Below are 27,756 nucleotides of genomic sequence, written 5' to 3'. Positions count from 1 at the left end.
TCATAACCAGTCACTAGCTCCATTATCCTTTTATGATAGAGGATTTTTGAAAATTATATTGGTCCCATATTTTTAGGTGTTTACTTACAGTACATAATGAAAAATGTAAGTCCATGAGTGGTACCCTTTTTTTTGGACAAATAGATATCCAACTAAAAATATTAATCATGTCATTAATATTAATCATCTTTTATATATCCTGTATATCCAGTGACTTTGCTGAAAGGCAGAACTGGAAGATCTATGAAATCTTGTAGACAAATGGTTTCTTTCATTTAAAAAGGATAATAATTCTGAAGTCTATTTGAGTATACTTTGGCCAATGCTTGGTGGCAGTTCATTCTGTAGATCTGGGCTTTATTTTGGCAGAATTAAGGAAACATTGAAAAGTCCTCTCAAGACCATTGAAAGGTCCTCTCTGGCCTTGGATCTTGATTGTGAAATGCAGGTCAAAAGGCTTACTATGTGCACAGGAGCTGGAGAAGTGATAGAATGCACACCATATTTGCAAGAAAAGCCCTCCCTGCCTTTCAAAACTGGGATTGACAAGCTGGAGCTAAGCTGTAAGTTAAAGCTAGTTCCTAAACTTGTTCAGAAACAGCCTTCGTATAGAGGAAAAAGTGAACAGCCCTTTCTAGGGGCCTCCCATTTATTACTGACTCTCATTATTAGTTAATAGTTTTATTAGCCCTTGAGCACCTCTATTAAACCATTTTAAGCAATTACGGTCAAGTGCTATGCTGTTGTTTGCTCATTTTGGTTTTAAAGATTGTTTTGCACAGAGCTAAACTGGTGTTTGTCTTTTCCTTGCGAAAACATATGGAATATAAATATGAGAGCACATTTTGGTAGCACAGATAAATTATTTAACTTGATACAAGAAATATATTTAGACCTTTAAATACTGGGAAGAACTAGCATTGTATAGATCTTGGGAGATGTTTTACTGAACGTGCTATTTTACATATCAAAATAAGTGGCTTTTTGATATCAAAGTTAGTTCAAAATCTACTTGATTTTAAACTGACGAAAGTGTAATAGAAAAACATTAGTCTTCTCATTTCTGTCACCCTGTGGTGGTAGGAAGAATGGCCTCAGTTTTACTTAGCAATATTTAATTCAGACTAAATTGGAGCCGCTGATTTCTAGCCGAAATTAATCATTTTCATGTTAAAAACAAATAGTTGTTCATCTAATATTTGTCTATTAATAAATACTGTTGCATTTCCTTCAATGTATTCTAAGTAGCTGTTCAGTTTCAGACTTCTTTTTCTATCTTTTCAGGTCTCTGGATGGCAGACACTGAAAAGAAATGCTGTTTTAAGAGGTATGCTTAGAGAAAAATAATACTTTTCTCTCAGTTTGTGAAGAGATTTTTTTCTGATTGAATTCTACAACCTCCTTTAAATATATATAAAAGTATCTAAAAGGTGTTCTGAAAAAAACTTAAGTGTTCTGAAAAAAAACTCAAAACCTTTTTGAGGTCTAGTTATAACTTAAAGAGTGTTTTCTCTTTAGGGAATGTCTATTTTTGATATATACAAGAAGTATTGCTATGGTTTCACCTAATATGGCTACAATATTTCTAACGTGAACATCTTGTTTTTCTCCCCAAGCCAGCTATAAGCTGTCTTTATATTGGCTTTAAGAGCCACAGTGTGATAGCTATGTTGAAACTAAAAAGGAATAATTTCATTGTTTTAATCATAGTATTTGATGTGTGAAAGTGTTTCAGTTGAACTCCTAAAACCTATTTAAATGTAAACCACAGAAAAATATTTGAATTTTCTCATATCACTTATCCTGCTAATAGGAATTAGGGAATTCCTGTTAGTGGCAAGTGCTCTTTCCTGCTACTAATTTTGACATGTCGCACAAAATTTAACAAGCAAGCAAGCTTTTTAGTAGTTACATTAGTCACCGGAGGAACAATATTCAAAATAATGTAATTGTTAACAAGAAATACTTGATAAATCTATGGAGAAATTGAAACACTTAATAAATCTATGGAAAAATTGCTTCACTTCCCATGCAGATCAAGTGAAAAGTTCAGCTGCATTCAATGTAGAGACACCTCTGAAAGAAGCCTTCTGCAGAAACTGTTGAAAAGGAAGTTCATCCAAGCTACTAGTCACACCAAGTGACTCATAAAGCAATAGGGTATACAGTCAACTCTGTGGGTGGGCATTCAGCTTGCAGAACCTTTCAAAATAAAATGCATGTTCTTTCCTGTGGCTATAATTTGGGAATTAGTGAACCAGCAATTGGTCACTAATATTTTAGAAATAGTACTTTGATAACTGGATTTACACAAGTGTGCAAACCACACAGATTTGTAAAATAATTGCTGCTGTCTCATTTTCATGCCAGCATCATGTAAACTATCCATCTTTACACAGTTGGTGAAACATGGAAAAGAAGTGGAGTCTTCCCCGTGATTTAGAAATAAAAGAGTGAAGTTACTAGAGTTTTATCCAAAACTATGCAGATCAATACAATGTTGTAGGTACAGTATATATTATTTTTTTAAAAAATTTTTTTGTTTCAGTTATGAAATTAGGCCAGATGCAAGGTTTTAAATATATATGTATTGTGTAACAAGGCAAAAATAAGGAAATGAAGAAAATGGTTCTGTTGACTGACTTTCTCTGAAAGCAAGCACTGCAATTTTATGCTATTTGGGGGGTGGGGGAGAATAACAACAATAACTATTGCTGATAAATTGAAAAATAACTTTAAAAAATTGCCATTGTAAGGAACAAAGAGTATCTTGGGAGTAAGCCAGGTACAACTTGGGAGAACTACAATTCAGCTTCCCTCTTCTCATTTCCATGCATGGTCTTTGAAGGCTGTATCTTCAGTTTGATCAGGATGGGATGTGACTGCTATTTGAAATGGGTATATATATCACCTGTAATATCAGTCAGTAGGTTCCTCAATTTCAGTGTCATAGGGAACATGCACAATGTTGTGCTCATGTTCTGCTGGTCAGTTTCCTGTTGGCATTTGATTGGCCACCATGGAAACAGAATGATGGATTCAATAGCTCTTTGTTATGAGCCAACATAATCATCTTTGTGCACCTGTGTTGGTATCATTAATAATTTGATATAAAATATAAGTCCATACACATGCATACTTGTTTCATAGTTGCATTTTCAGATGTAATGAACTTTCAAATGTAATATTTTCTTGGTGCCATTTCTCAGTGAAAATTGCTTTCACACTTGCTCAACAGAAGATGCAATTTTTCACAGAAACAATAGTGGAGAGGTTTAGTTTTTAACATACCAAAGAAGTCAGCAACAGACTAGGATGAGGATTTTTAAATTTTAAATTCTCTGACAGTTGAATTAGTAAATACTGTATTCCTGATTGCAGATTGATCCCATTACAGTTGCTAGTCCAAACTCAATTCATGCCTTGCTTTTCCTGAAGCAACTGAATTTTCTGTTTTCATAGATTAGGTAGGATTAAGTCTTTGAGGATTAGATTAACTTGTTCAGTTTTTACCTCTGGGCATTGGATCTCAGATCCATGGTACACTGTTTATTTATTGTGGATTTTGGAAAATATCTTTCAGTGTACTTTGGATTAAGTAGATGGCTTGCATCTTTGTTTACTTCCTTGCACAATGGGTAATTAATTGGTAACATTAGCTGGTGAGGGAATGATAATAGTTAAATCTTGTTATATAAACATTTGGCTGATCCTAGAGAAAAGAAGATAAGCAAATAAAAAAAGCCCTTTTTTGTTAGGTATTATATTTATATTCTATCAGATATATGAAAAGCTTGTATGATTACCACATCATAATTTTGTGTGAATTCCTCAGGCCTTGAGTCATGCAGAATTCCTTGAGAATTTTAACATTAAAATGTTTTGCTTGATGGGTGTACATTTTTATTTAAAATAAACCAGCATTTTGAAGAAATCCTCTGAAGGGAGAATGGAAAAGGAGTGTGAATCACTTGAAGATTTTACCTTTTTTCTACTCAAATCTGGTTCTTGGTTCTAGCTATTTCTAAATCATTTCATATATATTTGATAAAAAAGAAGGTATGATGTAAATATATGCAGTGCTTGCCCCAAAGTGGACCCTAGCAATTGGGCCCTTCTATCCCTTTTCCCAGGTGACCAGCCCACCTGGCTCAGGCATACCAACATATCTTGGAGAGAATTATGGGCTTTAATTAAAATAATGGCTGTTAAGAGAAAATCAAATTAAATAGCAACTGCAGGTAACAACAGGCACCGGTGCAATAAACGAACAAGAACCATGCAAGCAAATTAAAACAGTGGTCCTTAAAATAAAATAAAATTAAGCAACAACTACAGATAATGGCAACAAGCACCAATGCAATAGACACACAACGACACAACTAATACATTAAAAAGGTGGCCCTCAGGATAAAATCAGATTAAACAGCACAATAGTATAAAATGTTAAACCTTATGGTGAGCAACATTGCTCAAATGAAAAATGTCCCAGTGCCTCTGATGTGGCTCAGCAATGGCCAGCATAAAGGCTCAAGCTTCAATTGGAGGATTCAGTTAAAACACGCAAATAGGTCCCAAAAACTCCTTTAGCCAAATGGTTCCTGTTGTGACCCAGGCCCAAGTAGGTAGTAATAAACTTAGTCCATGGAAAAACAAACTTTATTTGAACAGCTGGGAATTACTTCATTCCCAGTGTCCTTCAACTCAAAGTAAAACAAATGCCTCCCAACACAAATTCCTCAGTTATCTCACAAACCTTAGTCCAGTTAGGCAAACTGCCAAAGGCCCTTCCTGGCAAACATCCAGAAGCCACAAAAACAAAGACATACACAAAGCAGAGGATGAAGCAGAAGACGCAGCTAAATGTTGTTTTCCGGCAAAGCTGAAACACCGGTGCTGGCCTGTTTTAAGCCTTATAGGAGGGTCCAATCATCTCTTAGCCCTATTCCCGAGTTGACCTCTCTGCTTGAGCTTCTTTTGCCTTCTGGCAGCTCTTCTCATGCGTGCATTAGGAACAGGCTCCTCCTGTTCCTCTGCCTCACTACTATCAGTCTCTGGAGACTCTGGAGTCCGCACCTCACATCCCAATGGCCCTGGCCTCACCTCAGCCTCATCGCTCTCTGACTCCATTGCCAGCTCCGTAGGCTGCTGACGGACCACAACAGTTCCTCGCTGATCTTGTTGTCGTCCTCTGTAAGCCCAGTGAGAGGTTTATGGAGTCCACTTCTTCCTGCAAGGGACAATTGCTCAGGAGCTCCCTTGAACCAAAGATGCAGCTATTCTGGAACCATGCTTTGGATAAGAATGCCACCTCTCTCGTGGCAGCTAAGATACTGTGTCCGGGCCAGTGGTGAAATCCAATTTTTTTACTACCGATTCTGGGGGGTGGCTTGGTGGATGTGGCAGGGGAAGGATACTGCAAAATTTCCATTCCCACCCTACTCCAGGGGAAGGATACTGCAAAATCCCCATTCCCTCCCCACTCCTGGGAAAAGGATATTGCATAATCTCTATTCCCACCCCACTCTGGGGCCAGCCAGAGGTGGTATTTGCTGTTTCTCCAAACTGCTCAAAATTTCTGCTATCAGGTCTCCCGAACCTGTCAGAACCTGTTGGATTTCACCCCTGGTCTGGGCCGAAATATAACAGTTACTCTTTCTTGGGGTGGCAATCTCTCTCTCATTCCAAAGAAATTCAGTCTCCTTCCCCATGGTAGTATTCTTTTTTTTAATTCCCTCTCAGTCCTTTTAAAACCTTTTTTTTTCCAGTTGCCTTTTCTGATGCCGCCCTTCTCTTTCTCTCTCTGAGCTGCTGGAATCTGTAGTCCCCTCTCCAGCACTCTTAATTTAGTTCCCTCTGCTGGGGACTACTTTTCCCATAAATCTCCCCCAGGGTCCCTCCCTGTCCCAGTCCCAGGGGTAAGGCTCCAACCAGCCATCCAACTAGGGAAAGCTGGCTGGCTGCCACATCTCTTCCTCTACCTTAAAGCAGCTCAGAGAAAGATAAGGGTGGTGGGAGGTAGGAGAAGCTACAAGTTTTTTTAGTGACTTATAAAATGAAAGAAGGGGGCTGCTAATCGAGCCGACTACATATCATATGAAAAAAAAACCTGGTTTTTAGGTATCCTGATTTTAAGGTCATAAACATATTGACTGTCTTAGTTGCAATCAAATTATAAGGATAAGTTGCAAAAAATTACAACTTTTCAGTCAAAATGTCTGAGCAATTTTTATTGAAAACATCTTAGTTTGGTGACACCTGCCATGTAGAAACTCATTGCAGCAGATGGTAAAAATACTTTCCTCCTGTCTTTATTATTTTCTACTCTATTTCATTTCCTCTGGTGCAGTTTTCTCCAGTGAGAAAATAAAAGCAAATGTAAATGGTACTTCTGATAGATGTGAAGGTTTTTGTAAACATTTATATAGGAATTTCTAAATTACCTTTTTATCCATAAGAGGTCCCCGGGTAACTAACGATTTCAAAATTTAAAGCTATTTATAGGTTTTTAAACAACAAACAGTGAAATCACAAGTAGGAAAGGAGATAGTTAAAATCATACAGATCAGTATGTTTAAATCTAAAGAAGCAGAGAGCTCCATAATTAGGGTGCAGCATCTGATATTTATTTTTTAATTGTCTACCTGGTGAAGACTTTCCCAAATAATGTTGGAAAACCAAAAAACCAAAAACTTTTCCAAGACTTTCCTGGAAATTTTAAATGCTACATAAAGACATACAGTAATTCCTTTTTCAGAAACTGAATTCTATTAAAATGTTTTCTGGAAGGAAAAATGAAAAAAACTATGATTTATAAAGTTCAAATATAATTCACAATTCATAATTGTGCTTATTTTTCAATTTGTGAAAATTACTTTAAGTTATTTCTCTATAGTTTAAAAGTGAGGAGTGAACTCCTAAACATATTTAAGCAAGAGACTTTGTTTTCCCCAAATGCTATACAGTTTATCTTATATGTTGTTGTTGTTAGTTGTGAAGTTGTGTCTGACCCATCGTGACCCCATGGACAATGTTCCTCCAGGCCTTCCTGTCCTCTACCATGCCTACTGCTTCAGTGACTCCATCCAGCCACCTAATTCTCTGTCGTCCCCTTCTTCTTTGGCCCTCAATCTTTCCCAGCATTAGGCTCTTCTCCAGTGAGTCCTTCTTTCTCATTAGGTGGCCAAAGTATTTCAGTTTCATCTTCAGGATCTGGCCTTCTAAAGAGCAGTCAGGGTTCATCTCCTCTAGGACTGACCAGTTTGTTCGCCTTGCAGTCCAAGGGACTCGCAGGAGTCTTCTCCATCACCAGAGTTCAAAGGCCTCAATTCTTTGGCGCTCAGCCTTTCTTATGGTCCAGCCTTCACAGCCATACATTGCAACTGGGAAAACCATAGCCTTGACTATACACACTTTTGTTGGCAGGGTGATGTCTCTGCTTTTTAGTACGCTGTCTAGATTTGCCATAGCTTTCCTCCCCAGGAGCAAGCATCTTTTAATTTCTTGGCTGCAGTCCCCATCTACGGTGATCTTGGAGTCCAGGAAAATAAAATCTGTCACTACCTCCATTTGAATGTACAGATCTTATATGTACATTCTTCTAAAACCTAATCATCTGAAAAGATATGTTGACTAGAGTTGGCTTTTTCTTATATTACCAATACGATTCAGAAAAGTATAGATTTTTTAAGGAGCTAAGCATTATCTGGAAGACTTTCCAGAATACGGATTACAGATAAAACTGGGGCATTCACTTATTTGCTGTTTCTGAAAAGTAGGCTGATTTAAAATTTGTGGTGTGGAATGCCGTAAATCTTGCAGTGTAAAGCCCAGAACAACAGTTGCTGCCTTGTTTTAGCTTTATGGTTGTACATTATTCTTAACCACCCTTATTTTTTTCCAAATAAGGTGTTTTGGAGAAGAAAACTGTTTCAATCATTTTCATTTTTTTCCTGCAGTCAAGGCTTATAATGAAGGTCAGATGTTTTAAAAGAAGTAGACATTTATATCTCAAATGCCTGCCTATCCTGGTTTTCTTGCAGACACCAAAGATGCTGACAAGAAAAATTAAACTTTGGGACATCAATGCCCATATAACCTGCCGCCTTTGCAATGGTTATCTTATCGATGCTACCACTGTAACGGAATGCTTGCATACCTGTGAGTATGATTATTACCGTGTATTGTGAATTAAGATTTACTTTCATGTAAAGATAATCATTTGGGATTTAATTTTGATTTTGATTTGAAAGGCTAATGCTTAAAGAGACCTCTTAATTTCACAAGATTTATTCATAGGCGAATCTCTTTTTAAATGCATGCCTCGGCTCTTACCAAGAAATTCAGAGAACTTTGAATTACAGCAGTTGGCACAATGAGATATATCTACTTGCTTGCCTGTTTACTGCAAGCAAGTAGATCTTATTCATTTATGGCTTTTATTCTACCTGATTCTCTATGGAATAGAAATTATCCGAATCTTCATTATTTTTAAAATTCCCACGCTTGGTTTGCCTAAAAGGTGTCCACTCTCAGCTCTGTTTTGATTCCCCTTGCAATGAAGTTAGTGAACCAACCAATGGGGCAACCAGCGTGAGCCAATTGTGCAATTCTATTAATACCTGAAAAGGTTTTCCCTTAATCCCATAATATTGAGATAATTCTCTGAGAAGCAAGTAAATAAAGGCTGATTATATAAGGAATGGGTAAGAACAGTTCTGTTCCTGCAGAAGAAACTTAGGCACCTTATTATCTTTCCAGAGACCAGAACATAGTAGTAAAAATCCTCTGCTCTGAACTGAGGTGTTAAGACCTCTTACTTATTCATCTAGGAGAGGATGTAAATCAGTGGTGGGTTGCTCCCGGTTCTAAAGAACTGGTAGTAAAATTGGTGGGAGGCTCCACCCACCCGCCCAGACGTCATAAATGATGATCTGTGCGTGCAGCCCCATTGCGAACTGGTAGTAAAGGTAAGTAGAACTCTCCCCTAATGTAAATACGTAACATCATATAATGTTCTGAACTTTTTTTAAAACAGAAGGTAATGGCTCCTTCAGGTACATACCTAGGAATGCTGAAAAGGGAGCTTTTACTAAAGAACATGATGTAAAGATTGTGATGCTCTTTTGCTGAAAGTCAAATAATATATTTATAATTGCTGGTGCGAAGACATCATTCCCCCCCCCCCCCCCGCCCATTTCCCCTTTGAACTGAATGCGCAGATCTGTAGCTAATACAATGAAGAGAATTTTGCTGACAGTGATTGAAAGGATATTTAGAAATAACAAATAAATCAATTTAGTTAAAACAATGTTTGCCAGGTTATATAGGAATTGGTGGACAGTTACGGCTTTGTTTAACAAGATGACGGGATCTAATTTGGGTGCTAGAGTGTCTTACAAAATGGACAGCTTGCAGGGTAGCTAATGAGAATTATGTAATGTGTAATTATGGTCAAAAAGCTGAAAGGCTTGCGTTAAATTTCTTTAGCTCAGGTGTAGCTGTACTGCATTTAATCACCTACCATTCCTAAATTCAAATCTTCCTTTGCTTTTTCTAGTTTTTACTTTTTGTATTGAGGATTTTATGAATATGATGGCATATTAAAGACCCTCCCTTTTTTGTGAACAGAAAGAATGGATCAAATAAAAGGAATCTCATCTTCATAGAACTTGCCATAATTCGGTGCTTCCAAAACCAAGAACTTCCTTCCAGTGGCTTCTCTTTTGCCACCTTGAGCGCACACCTAATTATTCAGAAAATGTATACAGTATGTCAGCCCAACTCCTTCATGGTGTCTCCAGGTGGCTTATAGAAATAAAACCCCAGTACAAAAACCAATACCCCCCCCCCCGGCAACAACAATGAAATCAACTACTCGACCATATCACACTGAGAATTCCTAAGCCTGCTGGCAAAACCATGTCTTTAGGGCCTTGAGAAGGGGCCCAATCTTATTTTTGCAGGGACGATGTTCCATAGAGGAGGGAGCTACCATGGAGAAGAGCCTTCTTCTTGGTCCCAGTAGATAGACTTCCTTAGGAGAGGGGACCCTTAGCATTCCCTGCTAAGCACCACCTCTCTGGTGGATCGGGTAGGTGGAACTAGGAAAAGACGGACCTTCAAAATAACCTGGCCCCTTGTAGGGCTTTAAAAGTGATAATCAGCATCTTGAATTGGACCTGGAAGCAAATCACCAGACTGCAGGAGGGGTGACATATGAGGAAATCTAGAATAAATAATGTGTGTCATTGCATTTTGAGCCAGTTGAAGCTTCTGAATACTTTTCAAGGGCAGCCCAATCTAGAGCTCATTGCAGCAGTCAAGGTGGAGGTGTCTAGGTCATACGTGATCATGAATAGGGCCTGTTGGTCTGGAAAGGAAGAAGGTGAAAATTCAACATGTAACAGACAACAAGAAGTGTCATCATTGTAGTGAAAAGGAAGAAACAATTGACCATTTGATCAGTGTCTACAGCAAAATGTCACAAACTCTTTATTATAAGCAGGGTCGTGATCAAGTTGCTAAAATTATTCATTGAAAACTTTATTAGAGGTCTAGTTTTGAGTGTAGTAAATACTACTGAGACCATCAAGTTAGGGTTTTGGAAAATGAGCAGGTTAAGATCTTACGTATGCTAAGATCCAAACAGACAGATATGTTTTTCATAACATGCCTTATATAATGGTTATTGAATAGAAGAAAGTCTGGTTCATTAATGTTGCTTTACCAGGTGATGCCAGGATTGAGGAAATCAGCTGGAAAAAATTACAAAATACCCAGACTTGCAGTTTGAAGTTGAGTGTTTATGGGGAAAAAATCAGTTCTTATACCAATAGTGATTGGAGCCCTTGGAGCAATACCTAAACAACTCCCTCAATATTTGAAAATATAGAATGTATTGGACTGGAACAACCTAATTTAACAAAAAACAACCCTGCTTGGAACTGCCTACGTTCTTAGATGCTACCTTAATAATTGTTAGGTCCTTGGTTAGGATTTGAATTATTAACTTTCCCCCAATCTTAGATTGTGAAACTAAATGTAGATTAGGTAAAGGTTCCCCTCGCACATATGTGCTAGTCGTTCCCGACTCTAGGGGGTGGTGCCCATCTCTGTTTCAAAGCTGAAGAGCCAACGCTGTCCAAAGACGTCTCCGTGGTCATATGGCTGGCATGACTAAACGCAAAGGTGCACGGAACATGGCTCTAGGGATTTGAACCGCTGAACTGCCGATCTTTCAATCAGCAAGCTCAGCGTCTTAGCCACTAAGCCACTGCGTCCCATTAAAATGTAGATTACCCACATATAAAAATGATAATAATACTTTATTTATTGATTTGATTTGCATGATGGCCTCATCTCACATACATGGCTCTGGGTGATGCACAAAAATGAATGCATGCATGCATACATACATATGAATGAGCATCTCACTACGCTTTGGATGCTTCTGGATTGAAAGGATTGGCCAGCTATAAACTGTTGTCCAGCGGATGCCCAAATGTGTTAACAACACACATTCTTCGGGGAGGCTCCGAAGGAGTAGGTGTTGTGTCTCGTCCGATCTCACCACAGCCGGGGCCTTCTTATCTGCTTCCGAACACGGAGGAATGTCCTAGTATGCCTCCCGGCCCCAGCCCTGGCTCCATGCCCAGACAGGCTGAAGAGGAGGAAGTATCTCCAGCCCCCAGCTCTGGCTCCATGCCCAGGCAAACGGAGCAACTAGACCCCTCCCCCTCCTCCACAGCATGTGAGCCTGAGGGAGGTCAATTGCCAACAGCTGAAGACTGGAGTGACCCTCGCGTCAGAAGACTTGATAGACGGAGGCAACAGAAGGAAGGGAGGGGCAGGCCTGGATAAGTGCTGAGTCATAGAGCCACACCCCATGGCCTATATAAAGGACCTGCTTTCTGGCATTCTCTGAGTCAGGCAAAGTCTAAACATATCTTGCTGAAGTCACTTTCTGGTCTCCTGCCTGCCCTGAGGACTTTGCTAGGACTTTGGCAGAGCTGCAGAGGCACGCCTGATTCGGATTTCCCTGACCCGGCCGTCAGCGGAGGAGTGGGACACGACAGTAGGAATCGGAAGGAGCAGGAATAGGAATAGGCTCCGTCACATGGCTTTGGCCCCAGGCTTGGCCACAAAACCAGATTTTCAAGGTCTTCTGGAATGCCAGTATGCATGTGTGTGGATTTACCCTCTTCCTTTCTGAGTTTCCCTCTGAAGGAAATCTCTTCTCTGTTCTGTAAATATTATCCCAAGTTTGCTCATGTATCTGCTAGAAAGTGTATCTTCATGTATGAAAAGTAGATGGCACTGTTTAACCGCAGCTTTTAGTCTTTGGTATTGTTACTTTTCAAGAGTTGAAGATACAGCAAATGTCAATCGAATTATTACTGAGGAATTTTCACTTTTCCAACAGCAATCATTAGCTTCAGAATCAGCTTGGATGCAAGTATACTGACAGCCAACAACCAATTATGCCATGCAGTTGGATATATTTCAGTGTTTACTTTTAAGTAAGGCTAATGATCTATCAGGGACGCAGTGGCTTAGTGGGTAAAACGCTGAGCTTATCGATCGAAAGTTTGGCAGATCAGCGGTTTGAATCCCTAGTGTCGCATAATGGGGTGAGCTCCTGTTACTTGTCCCAGCTTCTGCCAACCCAGCAGTTTGAAAGCATGTAAAAAATGCAAGTAGAAAAATAGGGACCACCTTTGGTGGGAAGGTAACAGCATTCCATGCGCCTTTGGCGTTGAGTCATGCAGGCCACATGACCACAGAGATGTCTTCGGACAGCGCTGGCTCTTCGGCTTTGAAACGGAGATGAGCACAGCCCCCTAGAGTTAGGAACGACTAGCATCTATGTGCGAGGGGAACCTTTACCTTTTACCTTTACCTTAATGATCTATCACTATAAATATTAAATAATACTCCTATATCTTTTTTAAAAAAAACTCTGCTTATAGGACAGTAGCTGTCTATTTTGTGTTTGAAATGGCCCCACAATGTTTATAAATTTTTTACAGTCTTACATATCTCAAATAACAACAAAAGACACTGATTTTATTTCTGAAGTCTTTATATTGGCATTTTTCTGATGCAAATTTGGGGTATGCTAAGTTTATTCAGGAAAAGAAAGTACTCCTTATAAAATGTTCATTAGACTACAAACACTCGTTGGGGCAGTTTCTGTGTTTGTTAAAACTGGGCTTTGAAAACAACCATTTGGTTCTGCATCCAGAACTATGAAAGGGTGACATTGTTTATCTTTGCTTCATTGAGCAATACAGATTCAATTATGTGCAGAGTTTAAATGTTATTAGCAGATGAAAATGTTTTCTTACAATCATTTTAACTGATATATATATATATTTTGTAAAAACAGTTTGCAGGAGTTGCTTGGTAAAGTATTTGGAGGAAAATAATACCTGTCCCACATGCAGGATAGTAATACACCAGAGTCACCCTCTCCAGTATATTGGGTAAGTTTTTTTATTTTTATTTTTATTATTTAGATTTTTATACCGCCCTTCTCCCGAAGGACTCAGGGCGGTGTACAGCCAGATTAAAACAGAACAATATACAAATTAAAACCATAGTTAAAATAACGTATTCTATAAATGGCCGAAAATTAAAACCGTCAAATTTGACCCGTAAATAAAATACACCAGTTAAAATTATTAAAATTTAAAAATTTAAAAATTTAGGATATTAAAAATTAAGCCAGTCCCGCTTGAATAAACAAGTACGTTTTCAATTCACGGCGAAAGGTCCGAAGGTCAGGTAATTGACGCAAACCAGGGGGAAGTTCGTTCCAGAGGGCAGGTGCTCCAACAGAGAAGGCCCTTCCCCTGGGGGCCGCCAACCGACATTGCTTGGCGGACGGCACCCTGAGAAGACTCTCTCTGTGTGAGCGTACGGGTCGGTGGGAGGCATAGGGTAACAGCAGGCGGTCCCGTAAGTATTGTGTCAAAAGAAATACATGCAGAAATTTCCTGGATGTGCCTTTTATAAAACATGAATTGGGCAAAACAGTGTGCCTATGATTGGATTTTTCCATTGTGTTTCAGCAAAATGGAAATGGATACAGGAACCACTTATTTTCTTTCTTTAGTTTCATTTGTGCCCAAAGGAAGAGGATATTTTCACTTATTCTAATGGTGTAAATATATAAAGGTTTATTATAGGCCTTTGCAGTAACTATTTTAATTTCTCATTTTTTGTCTTGTCAGTCATGACAGAACAATGCAAGATATTGTTTACAAGCTTGTTCCAGGTCTTCAAGAAGGTAAGACAACAGTAAACTGTTCAAAAGGCATTTATATATGAATAAATCCGTTCTGTGTGATGTTTGGGAGACACTATTTAAACTGTCAGGTGGTTGCAGGAAATGATGCAATTTACTGTTGCTTCGCTTTACTCACTTGCTTTGTGAAAGCAAGGACAACCACACATTACATTGGAGCCCAAGGCAAAAGTTTTATTTTTTAAATGTATACTCAGGATTGAAAAGAAAAATCAAGCCGTTCTCAACCTGGATATCCTTCAGATAGGATATCAGTTCCTGGAATTCCCCAACCAGTATAGCTGGTATTGCGCTAAATTTCTCCATTCTTTGTCCACATATCATAAATTATATAAGATGGTTTACAAGAGGAATAAAGAGGCAGGTCTTTATTTATTTATTCCTCTACTCTGAAGAGGAATAAAGAGGCAGGTATCCTCAACATTAATCAGTAAAAAGTTAAAGTATCTTCAGTAAATGGTTGGTTGTATCTTCATTTTAGTCATATAACTCAAAAAAGTCTTTTTCTAAAAAACAGTGTAAGCAATTGACAGAAACAAGTTTTACAATTTCAACGTTCCTGGGACTTCCCAGGGCATTTTCTAAATCTGAAGGAATATTGGCATCTCCCAAAGTTCTTCATACTTATAAACATAAAGCGAATACAGAAGTAATTTTGATAGTGTAGAAGCAATTAAGGTGTCCAATTTTACATTTACTTATTTCACTCACATAAATATTTTGAATCTTATGATAGATGGACTATAAATACCATGATTAGGATTGTGAAAATTATGCTATAAAATAACAGTTGGTGGATCATATTTTTGATCAATCCAGTTACTTTGGTAGAAGATTAATATAAGAAGTTAACTCTCAGTTGCTAGACTCTATTCCTAAAAGTGTGGTTGGAGAACATACATCTCTGTATGTATGGCAGCAGGAGGGGGAGGTGATTTCCAAAATTCAAACAAATGAATGCATAAGTAAATTTTATAAAACAAAAATTAGTTTGTTCCCTGGATTCTGATTTTTTCCAAATGTTACTGAACAAATAGACAAGTGAGAGGAACAGTATTGAGTCATCTTAATGTAGGATGTAACACTTGAAAAGTAGTATTGCATTGTATAGGATGTTCTTAAAATCCAAATTGTGTTATGAGTTAGCCACAAAAAAAAAAAGCATTTGAACATTAGAGGGGGCTCTTGTTACATGTTCTAAACAAAGAAGAGGAATACAATGTTTGCTTGAGTTGATGAAGTCCACATTCTTAGTTAAAGACACTATTTTAAAATGTTAAACAGCGGAAATGAAAAAGCAGAGGGAATTCTACCACAAATTGGGCATGGAAGTACCAGGTGACATCAAAGGGGAGACGTGCTCAGCCAAGCAGCATTTAGATACTCACCGTAATGGTAAATAGAAATGCATGTGCTTGTTCTTTTCAGAATAATTACTGTGCTTGCCAAAGGAAATTGTTTGCTCTTTGTTTAACTAGATTAGTTTAATTTAGTACATTTATCACAACCTTGCTAAAGAAATACAAGCTGTCAATTTCTTGCGTAAATTAGGGCTTTGCTGTGAGTACTTGACTGGAAAGCTGAAAATTCACTAATTTTCTTATCCATGTGTTTGCAACAAGATCTTCACTCCAAGCTTTGGAATGGCCTAGTGAGCCCCAGAATTGTTGAACTGGCCCCATTATTTGCGCATATATAGCCTCTCTGTTTAAACTTATGGTACCAATAAATTGTGGCTATCTTGTAAAAATGGGTGTCAGCTTGACCAAAGCATAGCACTCTTCCAAAATTTCATGTGACTCCCACTAGAACAAAAAAAGGTTGAGAACCTCTGTGGTAGGACAGGGTTTGGCAACCTTTTCACTGTCAGAAACCATTTTGTGATGTCACACAGTTATGGGCACCAAGAAATAGATAAACAATTGTATAAATGTGAACATTGAGATCCAAAATCTCATCCCAGGAGGATGGCTCTTGAACGATTTGTTTAGAAAGTTCTGGGTGCCTCACTATGGGGCACAGTAGTTTTGCTAATAAATCACTAGTGTAGAAATCACTAGTGTAGATTATTTATTTTAGCAATTTAAGGAGCATTTTACTCCTTTAACCTTACACAAAGCCACATAAATCAGTGATTTTGTGTAAGGTTTTATGTAAGGTTAAAGTTTTGTATAAGGTTAAAGGAGTAAAATGTTCCTTAAATTGCTAAAATAAATAATAAAATTAAATAAAAATAACAACAAAATAAAAGAGATCTTAAATTTTCAACCCCATTGACTCTGGGATTGGGAAAGGGCTACAAATGGAGTGTTGAGACTTCCTGGCCATAGGTCGCCCTCTGCTGATCTAGGACAATAATCCTAGTTTTCACAGACTACTGAAAACTGGATGTTCTTATATATTAAACTGTTCCAAGGCAGCAAGCTTGATGATCCATAATCAAGTCCTGTGAGCTTGCTGCATTTAATAGCATTGCAAAAACGTTTGCCTTTTTATGTGCTTAAGTCTGTTAGGTAAGTCTTGTGGCAACCGTTTCTTTTGAGGGCAATTCCTAGGAGAATTCATGTTGCTAATTCTGAGGCAGATAACATTGGTAAATGCTAGACTTGGCTCCGCTGGGAAAGTGTTTATTGCTGTACCAGAGTCAGTGACAGAACTGCACTCAGTAACAGAGCATAGATCACTGCAGATGATTGTGCCACTTTACAAGGATAAAGCACTCAGTTTCATTGGATACAAGATGGGCGGCAAATAAATTTCATAAATACATAAATAAAAATAAATAAATCCAGAGGGCCACTTTGTCTCAAGTCACAATGTGGTCGTTTTGTAGTGCCTTGTCTGTACAAGCATTATTTAAATACGTAGTAGAGATGACTTGCTGGCTGTAGAATTCTCCTTTATTTTTACTTTGTTATGAATTGGTTGAGCTTCTTAGGTTACAGTTGAGCAACAGGGTTGGACTTTAAAATAAACATTGGTTTTTTTGTGTTTTAACATTGAACTACACAACGTCATGTATGTGAGACAGTCAGCTATATAAATTGAGTAGATAGACTGTAAATTTCTCAGTGCTAAAATGGATGGCAGATATATTTTAGATAGAATTTGCTAAGTGATATTGCAACACAGTTTATCAAAGTATAATGCCGATCCTACAGAGATTTGAGATTTGACTTCTGTGTGATTAACGGGCTTCATTCTGAAAAAGCTGTTGATCTTGATTTCATTTTGTTTCATGCAAATATTTCTATCTTTGGAGTCTTCCCGTTTATAACAGATCCTCTATGCTTTTGTCATAAGGGGAAACTAAAGCAGATGAGAACACAAACAAAGAAACATCAGAAGAGAAACAGGAAGAAGATAATGATTATCACAGAAGTGATGAACAGGTATTGTTGAAATATAATCTTTGAACTAGCAATTGTTTCCCTTTTTGGTGGTTTAAGACAGCATTTCTCAGTGAGGGAATTTCCAGATGTATAGCGCTGACTCCCAGAATTCTCAACACGCTGTCTAGATAATTCTAAGAGCTGAAGTTCACACTTTTGGCAGCTGCCCAAGTACAGAAATACATGTTTAAAGTTACAGGATGTTTTCTTTAATTTTTTTTCTTAAAATACCTTCCAAATAACAACAATCCTTTCAGTGAATTCATTTCCATTAATAACTAGGGAGGTTCATTTTTAGAAGAAATGTTTGAAATTGTCGCTAATGAAAGCAAGAATGTCTTAGATACCATAATTTTTTAAAATCCTAAGAATGGCTGGTTGTGACTTCCCAAACTTGACTGAAATCTCTGGCACCAGTCCTTGAATTTTTTTCTGGGCAAAAATAAATGTGGGGAGACCTTAGTGATCCCCTCACAGTTGGCTGTCTCCCTTTTCACTATTCACTTTGTTCTCATTTACCAACTCAATCTATTCCTTACAAATTATTCAAAATTCTTTGAAATTAAAAAAAAAAAAGTTTTTCATTCGCAATAGCTCGAAGCAGTAGGTTGACTTTGGTGGTCAGCAGGCCTGTATGGCTGTTCCCAGTTACTTCAGTAGTTCTAAAAATTACCTACTTCATTAGATCTAAAAATCTTAACTACTGAAGGGCTAGAACAGTGATGGTGAACCTTTTCACGGAAACTTTGTGCACGCTTGCTCCTCAGAGCCGCGCTCCGGAAAAGCCAATCTTCCGGGTCCTAGCGCACATGTATGTCCGACGTCGGATCAGCTGGCCGGTGTGCATGCACAGGCCGGTTTTCGGCACTGCCGTGCACACAAAGGGATTACACTCCGGAAAAGCCAAACTTCCGGGTTTTGGCACACATGAAAACCTGACAATCAGCTGGCCAGCACACATGCACACACCGTTTTTTGGCACTGCTGTGTGTGCGAAGGACAGTTGATCATCGTGCACACATGCACAGCAGAAACTCGGAATGCAAACAGGCAAGGCTGCGTGTGCCAGGCGACATGGCTTCATGTCCCACTTTGGGCACACGTGCCATAGGTTCGCCATCAAGGGGCTAGAACATTGTGCACGAATTAAGTGTTACAGGTAGTCCTAGTTCAAATGAAATGTTACAATGGCACTAACGAAGTGTCTTACGACCATTTTTCACACATTCAGCATCCCCATAGTCATGTAATCAAAATTCAGATGCTTGGCAACTGGCTCATATTTATGACAGTTGCAGCATCCCGGGGTCATCTTTGGTGATCACCTTTTTTTGTGACCTTCAGACAAGCAACGTCAATGGAGAAGCCAGATTTTCTTAACAACCATGGTACTAACTTCACAGTTGTGAAGTGATTCATTTAACCGTTTTGCTTAGCAACAGATACATTGGCTCATTTGTGGTTGTGAGTCGAGGACTACTTGTATTCATTCTACACATTTTTCCTTGCTGCATAATTTGTTGTTTTCAACTGAAGAATGTAAAGTGACCAACTGTATTTATGCTTAACATCTGGGAATAACTGGAAGCAGAAGACCTGGAACTTATTGCTCAGTGTATTAGTTGAAAAGGCCTTAGGCAGAGACGAACTTATATTGTTTAGTAAAGGTTGTGCATACACCATTTTATTAATCCCATGAATATTTGGATCTATGCTCATCCTAAAATCTCCAGGTTCAGCTAAGTTTTATTTGTGTGTGTGTGTGTGTATTTGTTATTAGTTGCAAAGTCGTGTCTGACCCATTACAACCCCATGTACAATGTTCCTCCAGGCCTTCCTGTCCTCTACCATCCTCTGGAGTCCATTTAAGCTCACACCTACTGCTTCAGTGACTCCATCCAACCACCTCATTCTCTGTTGCCCCCTTCTTTTGCCCTCAATCTTTCCCAGCATTAGGTTCTCCTCCAGTGAGTCCTTCCTTCTCATTAGGTGGCCAAAGTATTTGAGTTTCATCTTCAGGATCTGGCCTTCTAAAGAGTAATCAGGGTTGATCTCCTCTAGGACTGATCGGTTTGTTCGCCTTTCAGTCCAAGGGACTCGCAGGAATCTTCTCCATCACCAGAGTTCAAAGGCCTCAATTCTTTGGCGCTCAGCCTTTCTTATGGTCCAAGTTACCATACATTGCAACTTGGAAAACCATAGACTTGACTATACGCACTTTTGTTGGCAGGGTGATGTCTCTGCTTTTTAGTATGCTGTCTAGATTTGCCATAGCTTTCTTCCCCAGGATCAAGCATCTTTTAATTTCTTGGCTGCAGTCCCCATCTGCGGTGATCTTGGAGCCCAGGAAAATAATATACATACACATAAAAAATAAACGTTTATGGAACCTGGAGATTCTAGGATGAGCATAGATCCAAATGTCCATGGGATTAGTAAAATGGTGTATGCACACCCTTTACTAAACCAGCAACTGCACACGATAAGAAATTGTCATCACAGTGAAGGAATTTCTCCCTCCCAAACACACACTTGCAAACACATGATTTAATTCAGTTTGATAGGCAATTGCCTCTACTTAGTGAATATTTCTCCAAGTATCATAGAGAAAATGCCTTAGAGCAGGGGTCTCCAACCTTGGTCCCTTTAAGACTTGCGGACTTCAACTCCCAGAGTCCCTCAGCCAGCAAAGCTGGATGAGGAACTCTGGGAGTTGAAGTCCGCAAGTCTTAAAGGAACCAAAGTTGGAGACTCCTGCCTTAGATCATATTAGAATAACCACTCTTTTACTTTCTTATCCTTAAGCTCTTCCAGATTTCAGTTGGAGGACTTTCCCACCACAGAAAACCATTCTTTGTAGCTAGGATTGCCAGATAGGCTCCCTTCTGAATTTAAGCAGACCCACCACTGATCTGTTGTTTCCCCTTGTTACGTAACGTGGGCGTCATGCAGTTTAGAACAGCGATCAGCAACTGGTGGTCTATGGACCACTGATGGTCCACAAGAAAATTTTGGTGGTCCACAGAAAAATTATTTGCATTTTTAATATGCACTAAATCAGGGGTCCTTAAACTACGGCTCCTGGGACGGATACGTGCAATGAATGTTTGTGTTGCTGCACAGAGTCTCCCCCTTCGAGGTCTTTTTGTGTGGGTCAGAGGGGGGCATAAATTCCAATTTGGGGTCTGCTTCAGCCTCGAGGTGCGTGGCTTTGGGCGAAGTCTGGAGGGAAGTGTCGCTGGTGGCGAAGAGCCAGAGGACCTTGTTCCACTGGGACTGCATCATGGCCTGGAACTGGCTGACCATCTCAGCCCGCTGAGCCTCCAGGTGCCTGTACCTGGCCTTGCACTCCCACAGGTCTTCCCTCTGCTTAGAAAACATATGCTCGTAGTCCTCAGTGAGGTGCTTCTACTGAGCCTCCTTCTTGGTCAGATCCAATTTGAACTGAGCTGTTTCGCCAACTCTTTCTCGTCATGACTGCTTAGCTCCAACAACTGCTTCCTGTTGGGGCCCTAAGGAACCCAGGCGGGAGGTAAGGAGTTTTGGCCACGCCCACCCAGTCACATGACCATCTAGCCACGCCCACCCACCCAGTCATTAGGCAGATCATATGAGTGGTCCACGGGATTTAAAATTATGAATTTAGTGGGCCCTGAGGTCCGAAAGGTTGGTGACCCCTGGTTTAGAATGCTCTACTTCTGCTGCCACAAAATGAGAGCTTAAATTGTAATCTGTACTGGCTCTTTCCTTAAAGGTAAGCATCTGCTTGGAATGCAACAGTAGCAAATTGCGTGGATTGAAGAGAAAATGGATTCGTTGCTCAGCACAAGCTACAGTCTTGCATCTAAAGAAGTTCATTGCCAAAAAACTTAATCTTTCTTCATTTAATGAGGTAATCAGTGGTGGTAGAGTAAAACGAAGAGAAACAAAAAAGTGTCGCTGTTTTTTTAAAAAAAATAACTGTAACTTTTTTTTCTTAAAAAGACATGTTAAATCCTTAGAGATGGCTAATTTTTCCTGATACCGAATTGTTGTTTCAGTCACTTAACTAATGTATAATACATGAAGCAGTGCCTTAACAGATATTAAGCTTTTAACATTTTGAATTCTGAAGCTTCCCAATATTCCTTAGTTTGCACTTGAACCATTAATGTAAATATATCTAGTGAGAAAAATTCCTGGGGAGACCTTTAGTGGAGATGAGTTTAAAATTGACAGTGTACTCTCTTTCTGCAGAACAAGCAAGTGACTTCAGCTGTTTATATGAATTCTGAAGGTCACAATAATTTCCTTAAAAATAAAAAAAGTTGCCAGTTTAAACTTTCAAGATTTTAAGTTACACACGTATTGTGGATGGATTGTGAAAGAGATGATGTAAAAATTCAGTGCAAATAATTGAAAAATAATCTGTTATAACTAATGTCTGCTCAATTGCCATGCATTTATTTAAATAATATCTTGAAAGCCAATGTCTAAGTTATCTGCTGTATTTGTTGCAAGGAAATTGAGTTTGATTCATTTTTCATTAGCGTATAAACACATTGGCTTATATTTGAGGAAAACTCTTGTCTGATACTTACTTGGCAGTATACTAGGGCAGTATATTAAGATATAGCCGTTGTGGTGTAGTGGTTAAAGAACCAGGCATTAGAATGCCATGATTTTTAGTGCCACGTTAGGCACAAAGCCAGTTGGGTGATCTTGGGCCAGTCACTCTTTCCAAGCTCTAGGAAACTTTGACAAACTTTGCCAAGAAAACTCCAGGGACTTGTCCATCCAATTGCCAGCAGTCAACACTGTCTTGAAAACAGCAAAATGTTCTAATACATGTTAATGAAGATCTGTTAATTAAAATGCAGAGACACTTTATTTCTTTGGAAAATCAACTTGAAGTCAAGAAAATAACTGATTATTCAACCTGGACCACCGTTTGTTCGTTCTTTCTTTTTTTTTTAACTTTGTGAACTTAAGACACTGAGGGAGTCAAGGCTGGTTTGGTAGCTCTTTGGAGGTGGGAATAAAGTTCTAGTCCCTGTTGAAAGGATCCAGGGAGAAAAGATTTTCCAATTATTAGGCAATATGTATTTATTTTGGAGATTATCTGGCAAATTGTGAGAAGAACTTTTGGAGTGTGAGAATTTTAAGTGTAAAATTTAGTATCAGCAACTGATGGAACAGAAGGAGAGAATAAATGTACAATCGTTTATGTGTCAAGTAGGACATCTGCCATGTTTTGAGGGCATACATAGGTTATAGCTGAAATAGCTACGTGTGGTTTTTGATCTTCATAGTATCAGACACTGGCTTTCAAATTAAAAGCAGGCAAGAAATTTCACATCCAAAGGGACACTTATTTCTACCATTTTCTGTTTGCTATTGCTTATAACTTGCCTAATAATCATTCCCTGTACAGCTAATTAAATTAGCCTACACATATCCTATATAGAATCCTATCAGGAACTCATTTTTTAAATCTACCAGTTTTAGAACTCATTTTCTCAGGCCTTCGCTTCCAGGTTTTTCAGACGATGTTGCTCAGAACTTGCACATGTTCACTTTGTTAATTTTCTCACTCTGGATTTAGTTAATTTCTGTAAGACCAGAATATCTGGTCTTTTGTAGATTATGGAGCAGATGGTGATCCAGCAGAGTGAAGAGTGAAGTTTATGCCCTGAAATAACTCTGCATCTCCTGTAAGTGCTGAAATTTTTATCTCCCACTTACCAGGAAATTAAATGATAGAATATACATATTATTCAGCTTGTTGGTTAGAACTAAAACTCTAGCTGAGTTTTACAGTATTGGAAAAGTCCAGACACCTGAAGAGATTTTGGGAGGCAATATTTGACTGGTAGTATCATACCATTTCATGCCATTAAAAAGCAAAAACGAAAGTTGTTTTAATTGCATCGTTATTTGGATCTTGTAAATCAATCTCTTTAGTAAAAATATGAATCTTTTGTTCCTTTATCAGCTGGATATATTATGCAATGAAGAAATTCTGGGCAAGGACCATACTCTCAAATTTGTAGTTGTCACAAGATGGAGATTTAAGGTATGCAGCATTGGTAATCGATGGATGCATTTAATATTCTCCCTTTGAAACTCTAAACCTTTACTTTATCATTCATAAAGATATAACTGATGTCCTGATTCCTTGTGGTCCTTCTCTTTCCATGTTCTCAGGTCAGAAATTATCTTACTGTTTTGTTTTAGCTTGGGCAGGAAAATAAAGGAGGGGATACTGGGCTTTGGGACATCTTTGTTTTGGGCAAAGATAGAGATAATGTCTGCCAAAGTCTTCAGACTAGAAATCTCCAATTTCCCCACCATTTAGGGGTAGCCTTGCAGAACCTGCTGAGATATTGAGCCTGAGGGTTGCTGTGTCTCCTGGGCCATCAGTGATGGGCATCAGAATCCTAAACAAAGGTTAACTTAAAAACATGTTTGTTTGTTTATTAATGGTCTGCATCAGAGAGTTCCTCAAGCACTTATGTTTATTTTTCAGAAAGCACCTCTACTGCTACATTACAGACCGAAAATGGACTTGCTGTAAGAACTGTTTTGTCCTTGTGGACGGTTTTTTTGCAGAGACTATCATCAGGCACCTTCTTAGTGCATCGTTACTCAATTCACTCGTGACACAGACCAGCAAAATCCATTCCTGAAAAACAGTAGTACTTTCCCACCCCACCATTCTGAAAATTTCTCTTGAGAGATGCATTAAACTCAACGTTCAGGACAGTAAAAAAAAAAATATTTATACTATTTTCTACAAAAAAAAAAAAAAGGAAAGTGCAGTTTGAACGGACACTACCAGCATGATGTTTACAGACATTGAAAGCACTTCACAGTTCCCTCTGTGTAGCTCAGTTCTTAGTCATCATCTTAAAAGATGCAAAATAGGTTAAAATGTAAGGGAAGGAGGTAATTTTCAATTTCTTGTCACCAAGCAGCTCTTGGATTGTTTTGCAATTTAGCTTAAACATAGCCCTTCCTTCCTTCCTTCCTTCCTTCCTTCCTTCCTTCCTTCCTTCCTTCCTTCCTTCCTTCCTTCCTTCCTTCCTTCCTTCCTTCCTTCCTTCCTTCCTTCCTTCCTTCCTTCCTTCTCTCCTTCCCTCTCTCACCAAGTGTTCTGTCTCTTAAACCTCACGGGCATCTTGTTGATCAGTAAGCCCTTCATAGTGTTTAACATTGAAAAAAAAATGTAATGGTTGGCAGTGACTTGACATCATGATACAGTTCTGGATTCTGCTCCTTTGTTCCTCTGCTGATTATTTGAGGAAGGTATTGAAATGAGTGATTTCCATTTTATTTCAGTTTTCTCAGATCACACAAACTGTTGAGCATTTAGGGGGGGAAACATCCTTTTTCTGTAATATGTGTGACTTACATAGCTGGGGCGGAAACGGGGATTTCCTCTTCTGAAAAATGAAATAAGCCTTTAGCAGCCTTAACTACTTGAACTCCAGTATTGTTCTCTTGAACAACACTCAATACTAATGCTGGAGCATGCATTCTATGACAAGCATGAGTTCGCTGACCTTCCTGCTGGGTTCTAGCTTCTATAAGAAGACCATTGTGTTTGCCTAATTCTCTACTTGAACTATCCTTATGTGTTCGGATTTAGTTGGCACTATGGTACTTTTGGGCCTTAACCTATAAATCTATTTATTTTTAAATCCAGCCCCCAAGGGATTTGATTTCTCCCTCTAGACTATGTAAGTGCACTTTCTCTTTAAGTAGAGGTGGGAACGGTGTGTGAAGGGCAATGTTGCTTTCCCTTTAATATCTTTAAGGTTGGGTGGTGGTTGTTTTTTTTTTTGGTTGTTGTTTTTTTAAAAAAGGTTGCATTCAGTGGTGGTACCGCAAATATGGACCATGTGAAATATATGTTATTCTTCATCTGGAGGGATATGTAAGACACTTTCATCTGGGAGAACCACGTCATTGATTTTAAATACTCCAGTGTGTTCAAGAATGCATGCGCATACTCCTTGTTGCATGTATATAGGCATGTTTTCTGTCTGTCTCTCTCTCTCTCTCTCTTCCATATGCACATACATATATGCAGAGGCACAAGTATTCTTTGCATGAACACAAGTCTGCCTTTCCTCCATTGGGATACCAGTTTGGATGGGATATGACCAGAACAGGGAAGAAGTTGCTGCCGAGAAGGATTACTTGAGAGGGTATATTTTTTTAATTTTTCAAGATTTTTCTCTTTGATGCAGAAGTTTGCCTTTACTCTGTTTAACTAGCTCTATTGTTTATAATCCCGCTGCTGATTGAACAGGTCCTTAGGCAGAAGCAGAGGATAGCCCAATGAGGATGGGATTATATTGGCTGAGTTTGAGAGAGAGATCACTAGGAAGACAAAAGTCTTGAGTTTCGTCATCCTTTACGGAAGTCACTTCCGTGTGGAGGTTTATGTTCTGATGGTGAATATTCAGGACTGGTAGCAATTTGTTAACATTTGTTTCTTGTTCTTCTGAATATCCTTGCTCTGCAAGTGTGACTCATGGAATTTTTCCTATAGGGAGCAAGCCTCAGCAAAGGATTAAAAAAAAAAAAGACGGGTGTGAGTGAATGGACAAACCTGAATAAGTACAGTCAGGAAACAAAATGCAAATGAGTAAATGCAAACGTGAGGCAAGGAAGGGCTCTTTTCATATTGTTCAGGATTTTTTAGACATCGGTAATGCATCAGATAACATATATTTAATTAAGCTATTAGATCTCATTTTCTGGAATGAATTGTTCTCACACCGTGGAAACCCCTTATAATTTACGTTAGGAGACAAAACACATTCCTTTCATAATGCCAATTATTTCCTATATATCTGCTGAAGTTAAAAGGGTCACTTTTTTTTTTTTTTTTTGGTAAAGTACCAATTTCTCCTCCTGGAGTTTCTCCTGTTGGCAACACGTTAGGAGCCCGTCCCTCCCAAGTTGTTTTTCTTCTCTAATTTCATAATGATAAATTAGATGGAAATCAAAAGAAGGGAACAAAGAAGAAACGGGAGGAGGTGGAGAAAGGTACAAGAGTCAGCTTGCACATGAGCAGTGGAAGTGGGAATGGAGGACAAATGGAAAAAAACATTGGGCAACCTTTTGGTAGAGAGCGTTCTGCGCATGTCTTGTTGCTATGAGCTAGAGTTGAAAGAAAAAGAAAAGTACATCACACACCTTAAAAGCAATTTTTCACTCTCCATACGAGATTAACATGAGTGCACTGGCACCCCCCCCCTTGTAACATTTGCACTCATTTAAATTGGGGCGTGTTGCAGGAGATTTTCTACTAGTAAGTGCGCTTAAAAAGGTAATAGTTCTTAATTATATAAAATTTGTGTAATAAGTAAGTGCTTACTAATGATAGATGATTGCTCGCCATTATTCTGGAAAAATAGCTGAGATATAAATAAAATGGTTAGGGAACGGAAGAAGACACCTTTATTGAAGTGGGGGAGGGGGGCAGGCTGTGGGAAAACGTGCCAGGCTGCCATAAATAGGACAGCCTTTAAAATTCCCCATCTTCTCCTTTTATAGGTGACCAGGTGCTATCTGAAAACATCCTGGCTAACAGTGCTTAATGAACCTTAAATTTAGCCAGCCTGTTGAATACCCATTTGATTCAGGCTTTCCCAAACTTTTGCTCTCTAGACATGGCCAGTGGGCTTGATGAGAGTTTTATTTCAATACATTTATTTCGAGAACACCAGGTTGGGGAGAAGTGTGTGTGTTAAGCCTTTAGAGCAGGGGTCTCCAACCTTGGTCCCTTTAAGACTTGTGGACTTCAACCCCCAGAGTTCCTCAGCCAGTTTTGCTGGCTGAGGGACTCTGGGAGTTGAAGTCCACAAGTCTTAAAGGGACCAAGGTTGGAGACCCCTGCTTTAGTGGGTATAATGACCTTGTGCAACTATTAACTCTACCTCAGAACAGATACACAGCTGAATTGTTCCACCAATGCCATCTTAAAATGCAGAATACAACACCCCCACCCCCTCACACACACACCCATTGCGTAATTTAAACTGAGGGATTAAATAGTAT

General features: G+C 38.9%; 1 protein-coding gene across 20 annotated transcripts in view; it reads left to right on the top strand.

Moving 5' to 3' along the window:
- The window catches only part of PCGF3 (polycomb group ring finger 3), a 111,821-nt gene extending 84,309 nt beyond the window's left edge, over positions 1–27,512 (top strand). For 3 of the 20 annotated variants that reach the window (XM_058168760.1, XM_058168759.1, XM_058168757.1), the window contains exons 2-10: positions 1,285–1,327; positions 2,400–2,506; positions 8,043–8,160; positions 13,391–13,487; positions 14,238–14,293; positions 15,596–15,706; positions 17,615–17,703; positions 21,458–21,595; positions 23,678–27,512. In XM_058168760.1, coding sequence (XP_058024743.1) covers positions 8,052–8,160; positions 13,391–13,487; positions 14,238–14,293; positions 15,596–15,706; positions 17,615–17,703; positions 21,458–21,595; positions 23,678–23,806 — 729 coding nt within the window. In that variant the 5' untranslated portion in view covers positions 1,285–1,327; positions 2,400–2,506; positions 8,043–8,051 and the 3' untranslated portion in view covers positions 23,807–27,512. Of the gene's footprint in view, positions 1–1,284; positions 2,507–8,042; positions 8,161–13,390; positions 13,488–14,237; positions 14,294–15,595; positions 15,707–17,614; positions 17,704–21,457; positions 21,596–23,677 lie in introns of those variants that run through there. The other 17 variants (XM_058168756.1, XM_058168754.1, XM_058168753.1 and 14 more) reach the window with 15 other exon arrangements.
- The last annotated feature ends 244 nt before the right edge of the window (positions 27,513–27,756 follow it).

This window comes from Ahaetulla prasina, chromosome 2, assembly GCF_028640845.1.
Source record: "Ahaetulla prasina isolate Xishuangbanna chromosome 2, ASM2864084v1, whole genome shotgun sequence".
Taxonomy (NCBI): Eukaryota; Metazoa; Chordata; class Lepidosauria; order Squamata; family Colubridae; genus Ahaetulla; species Ahaetulla prasina.
This window is presented reverse-complemented; position numbering and strand designations above follow the sequence as displayed.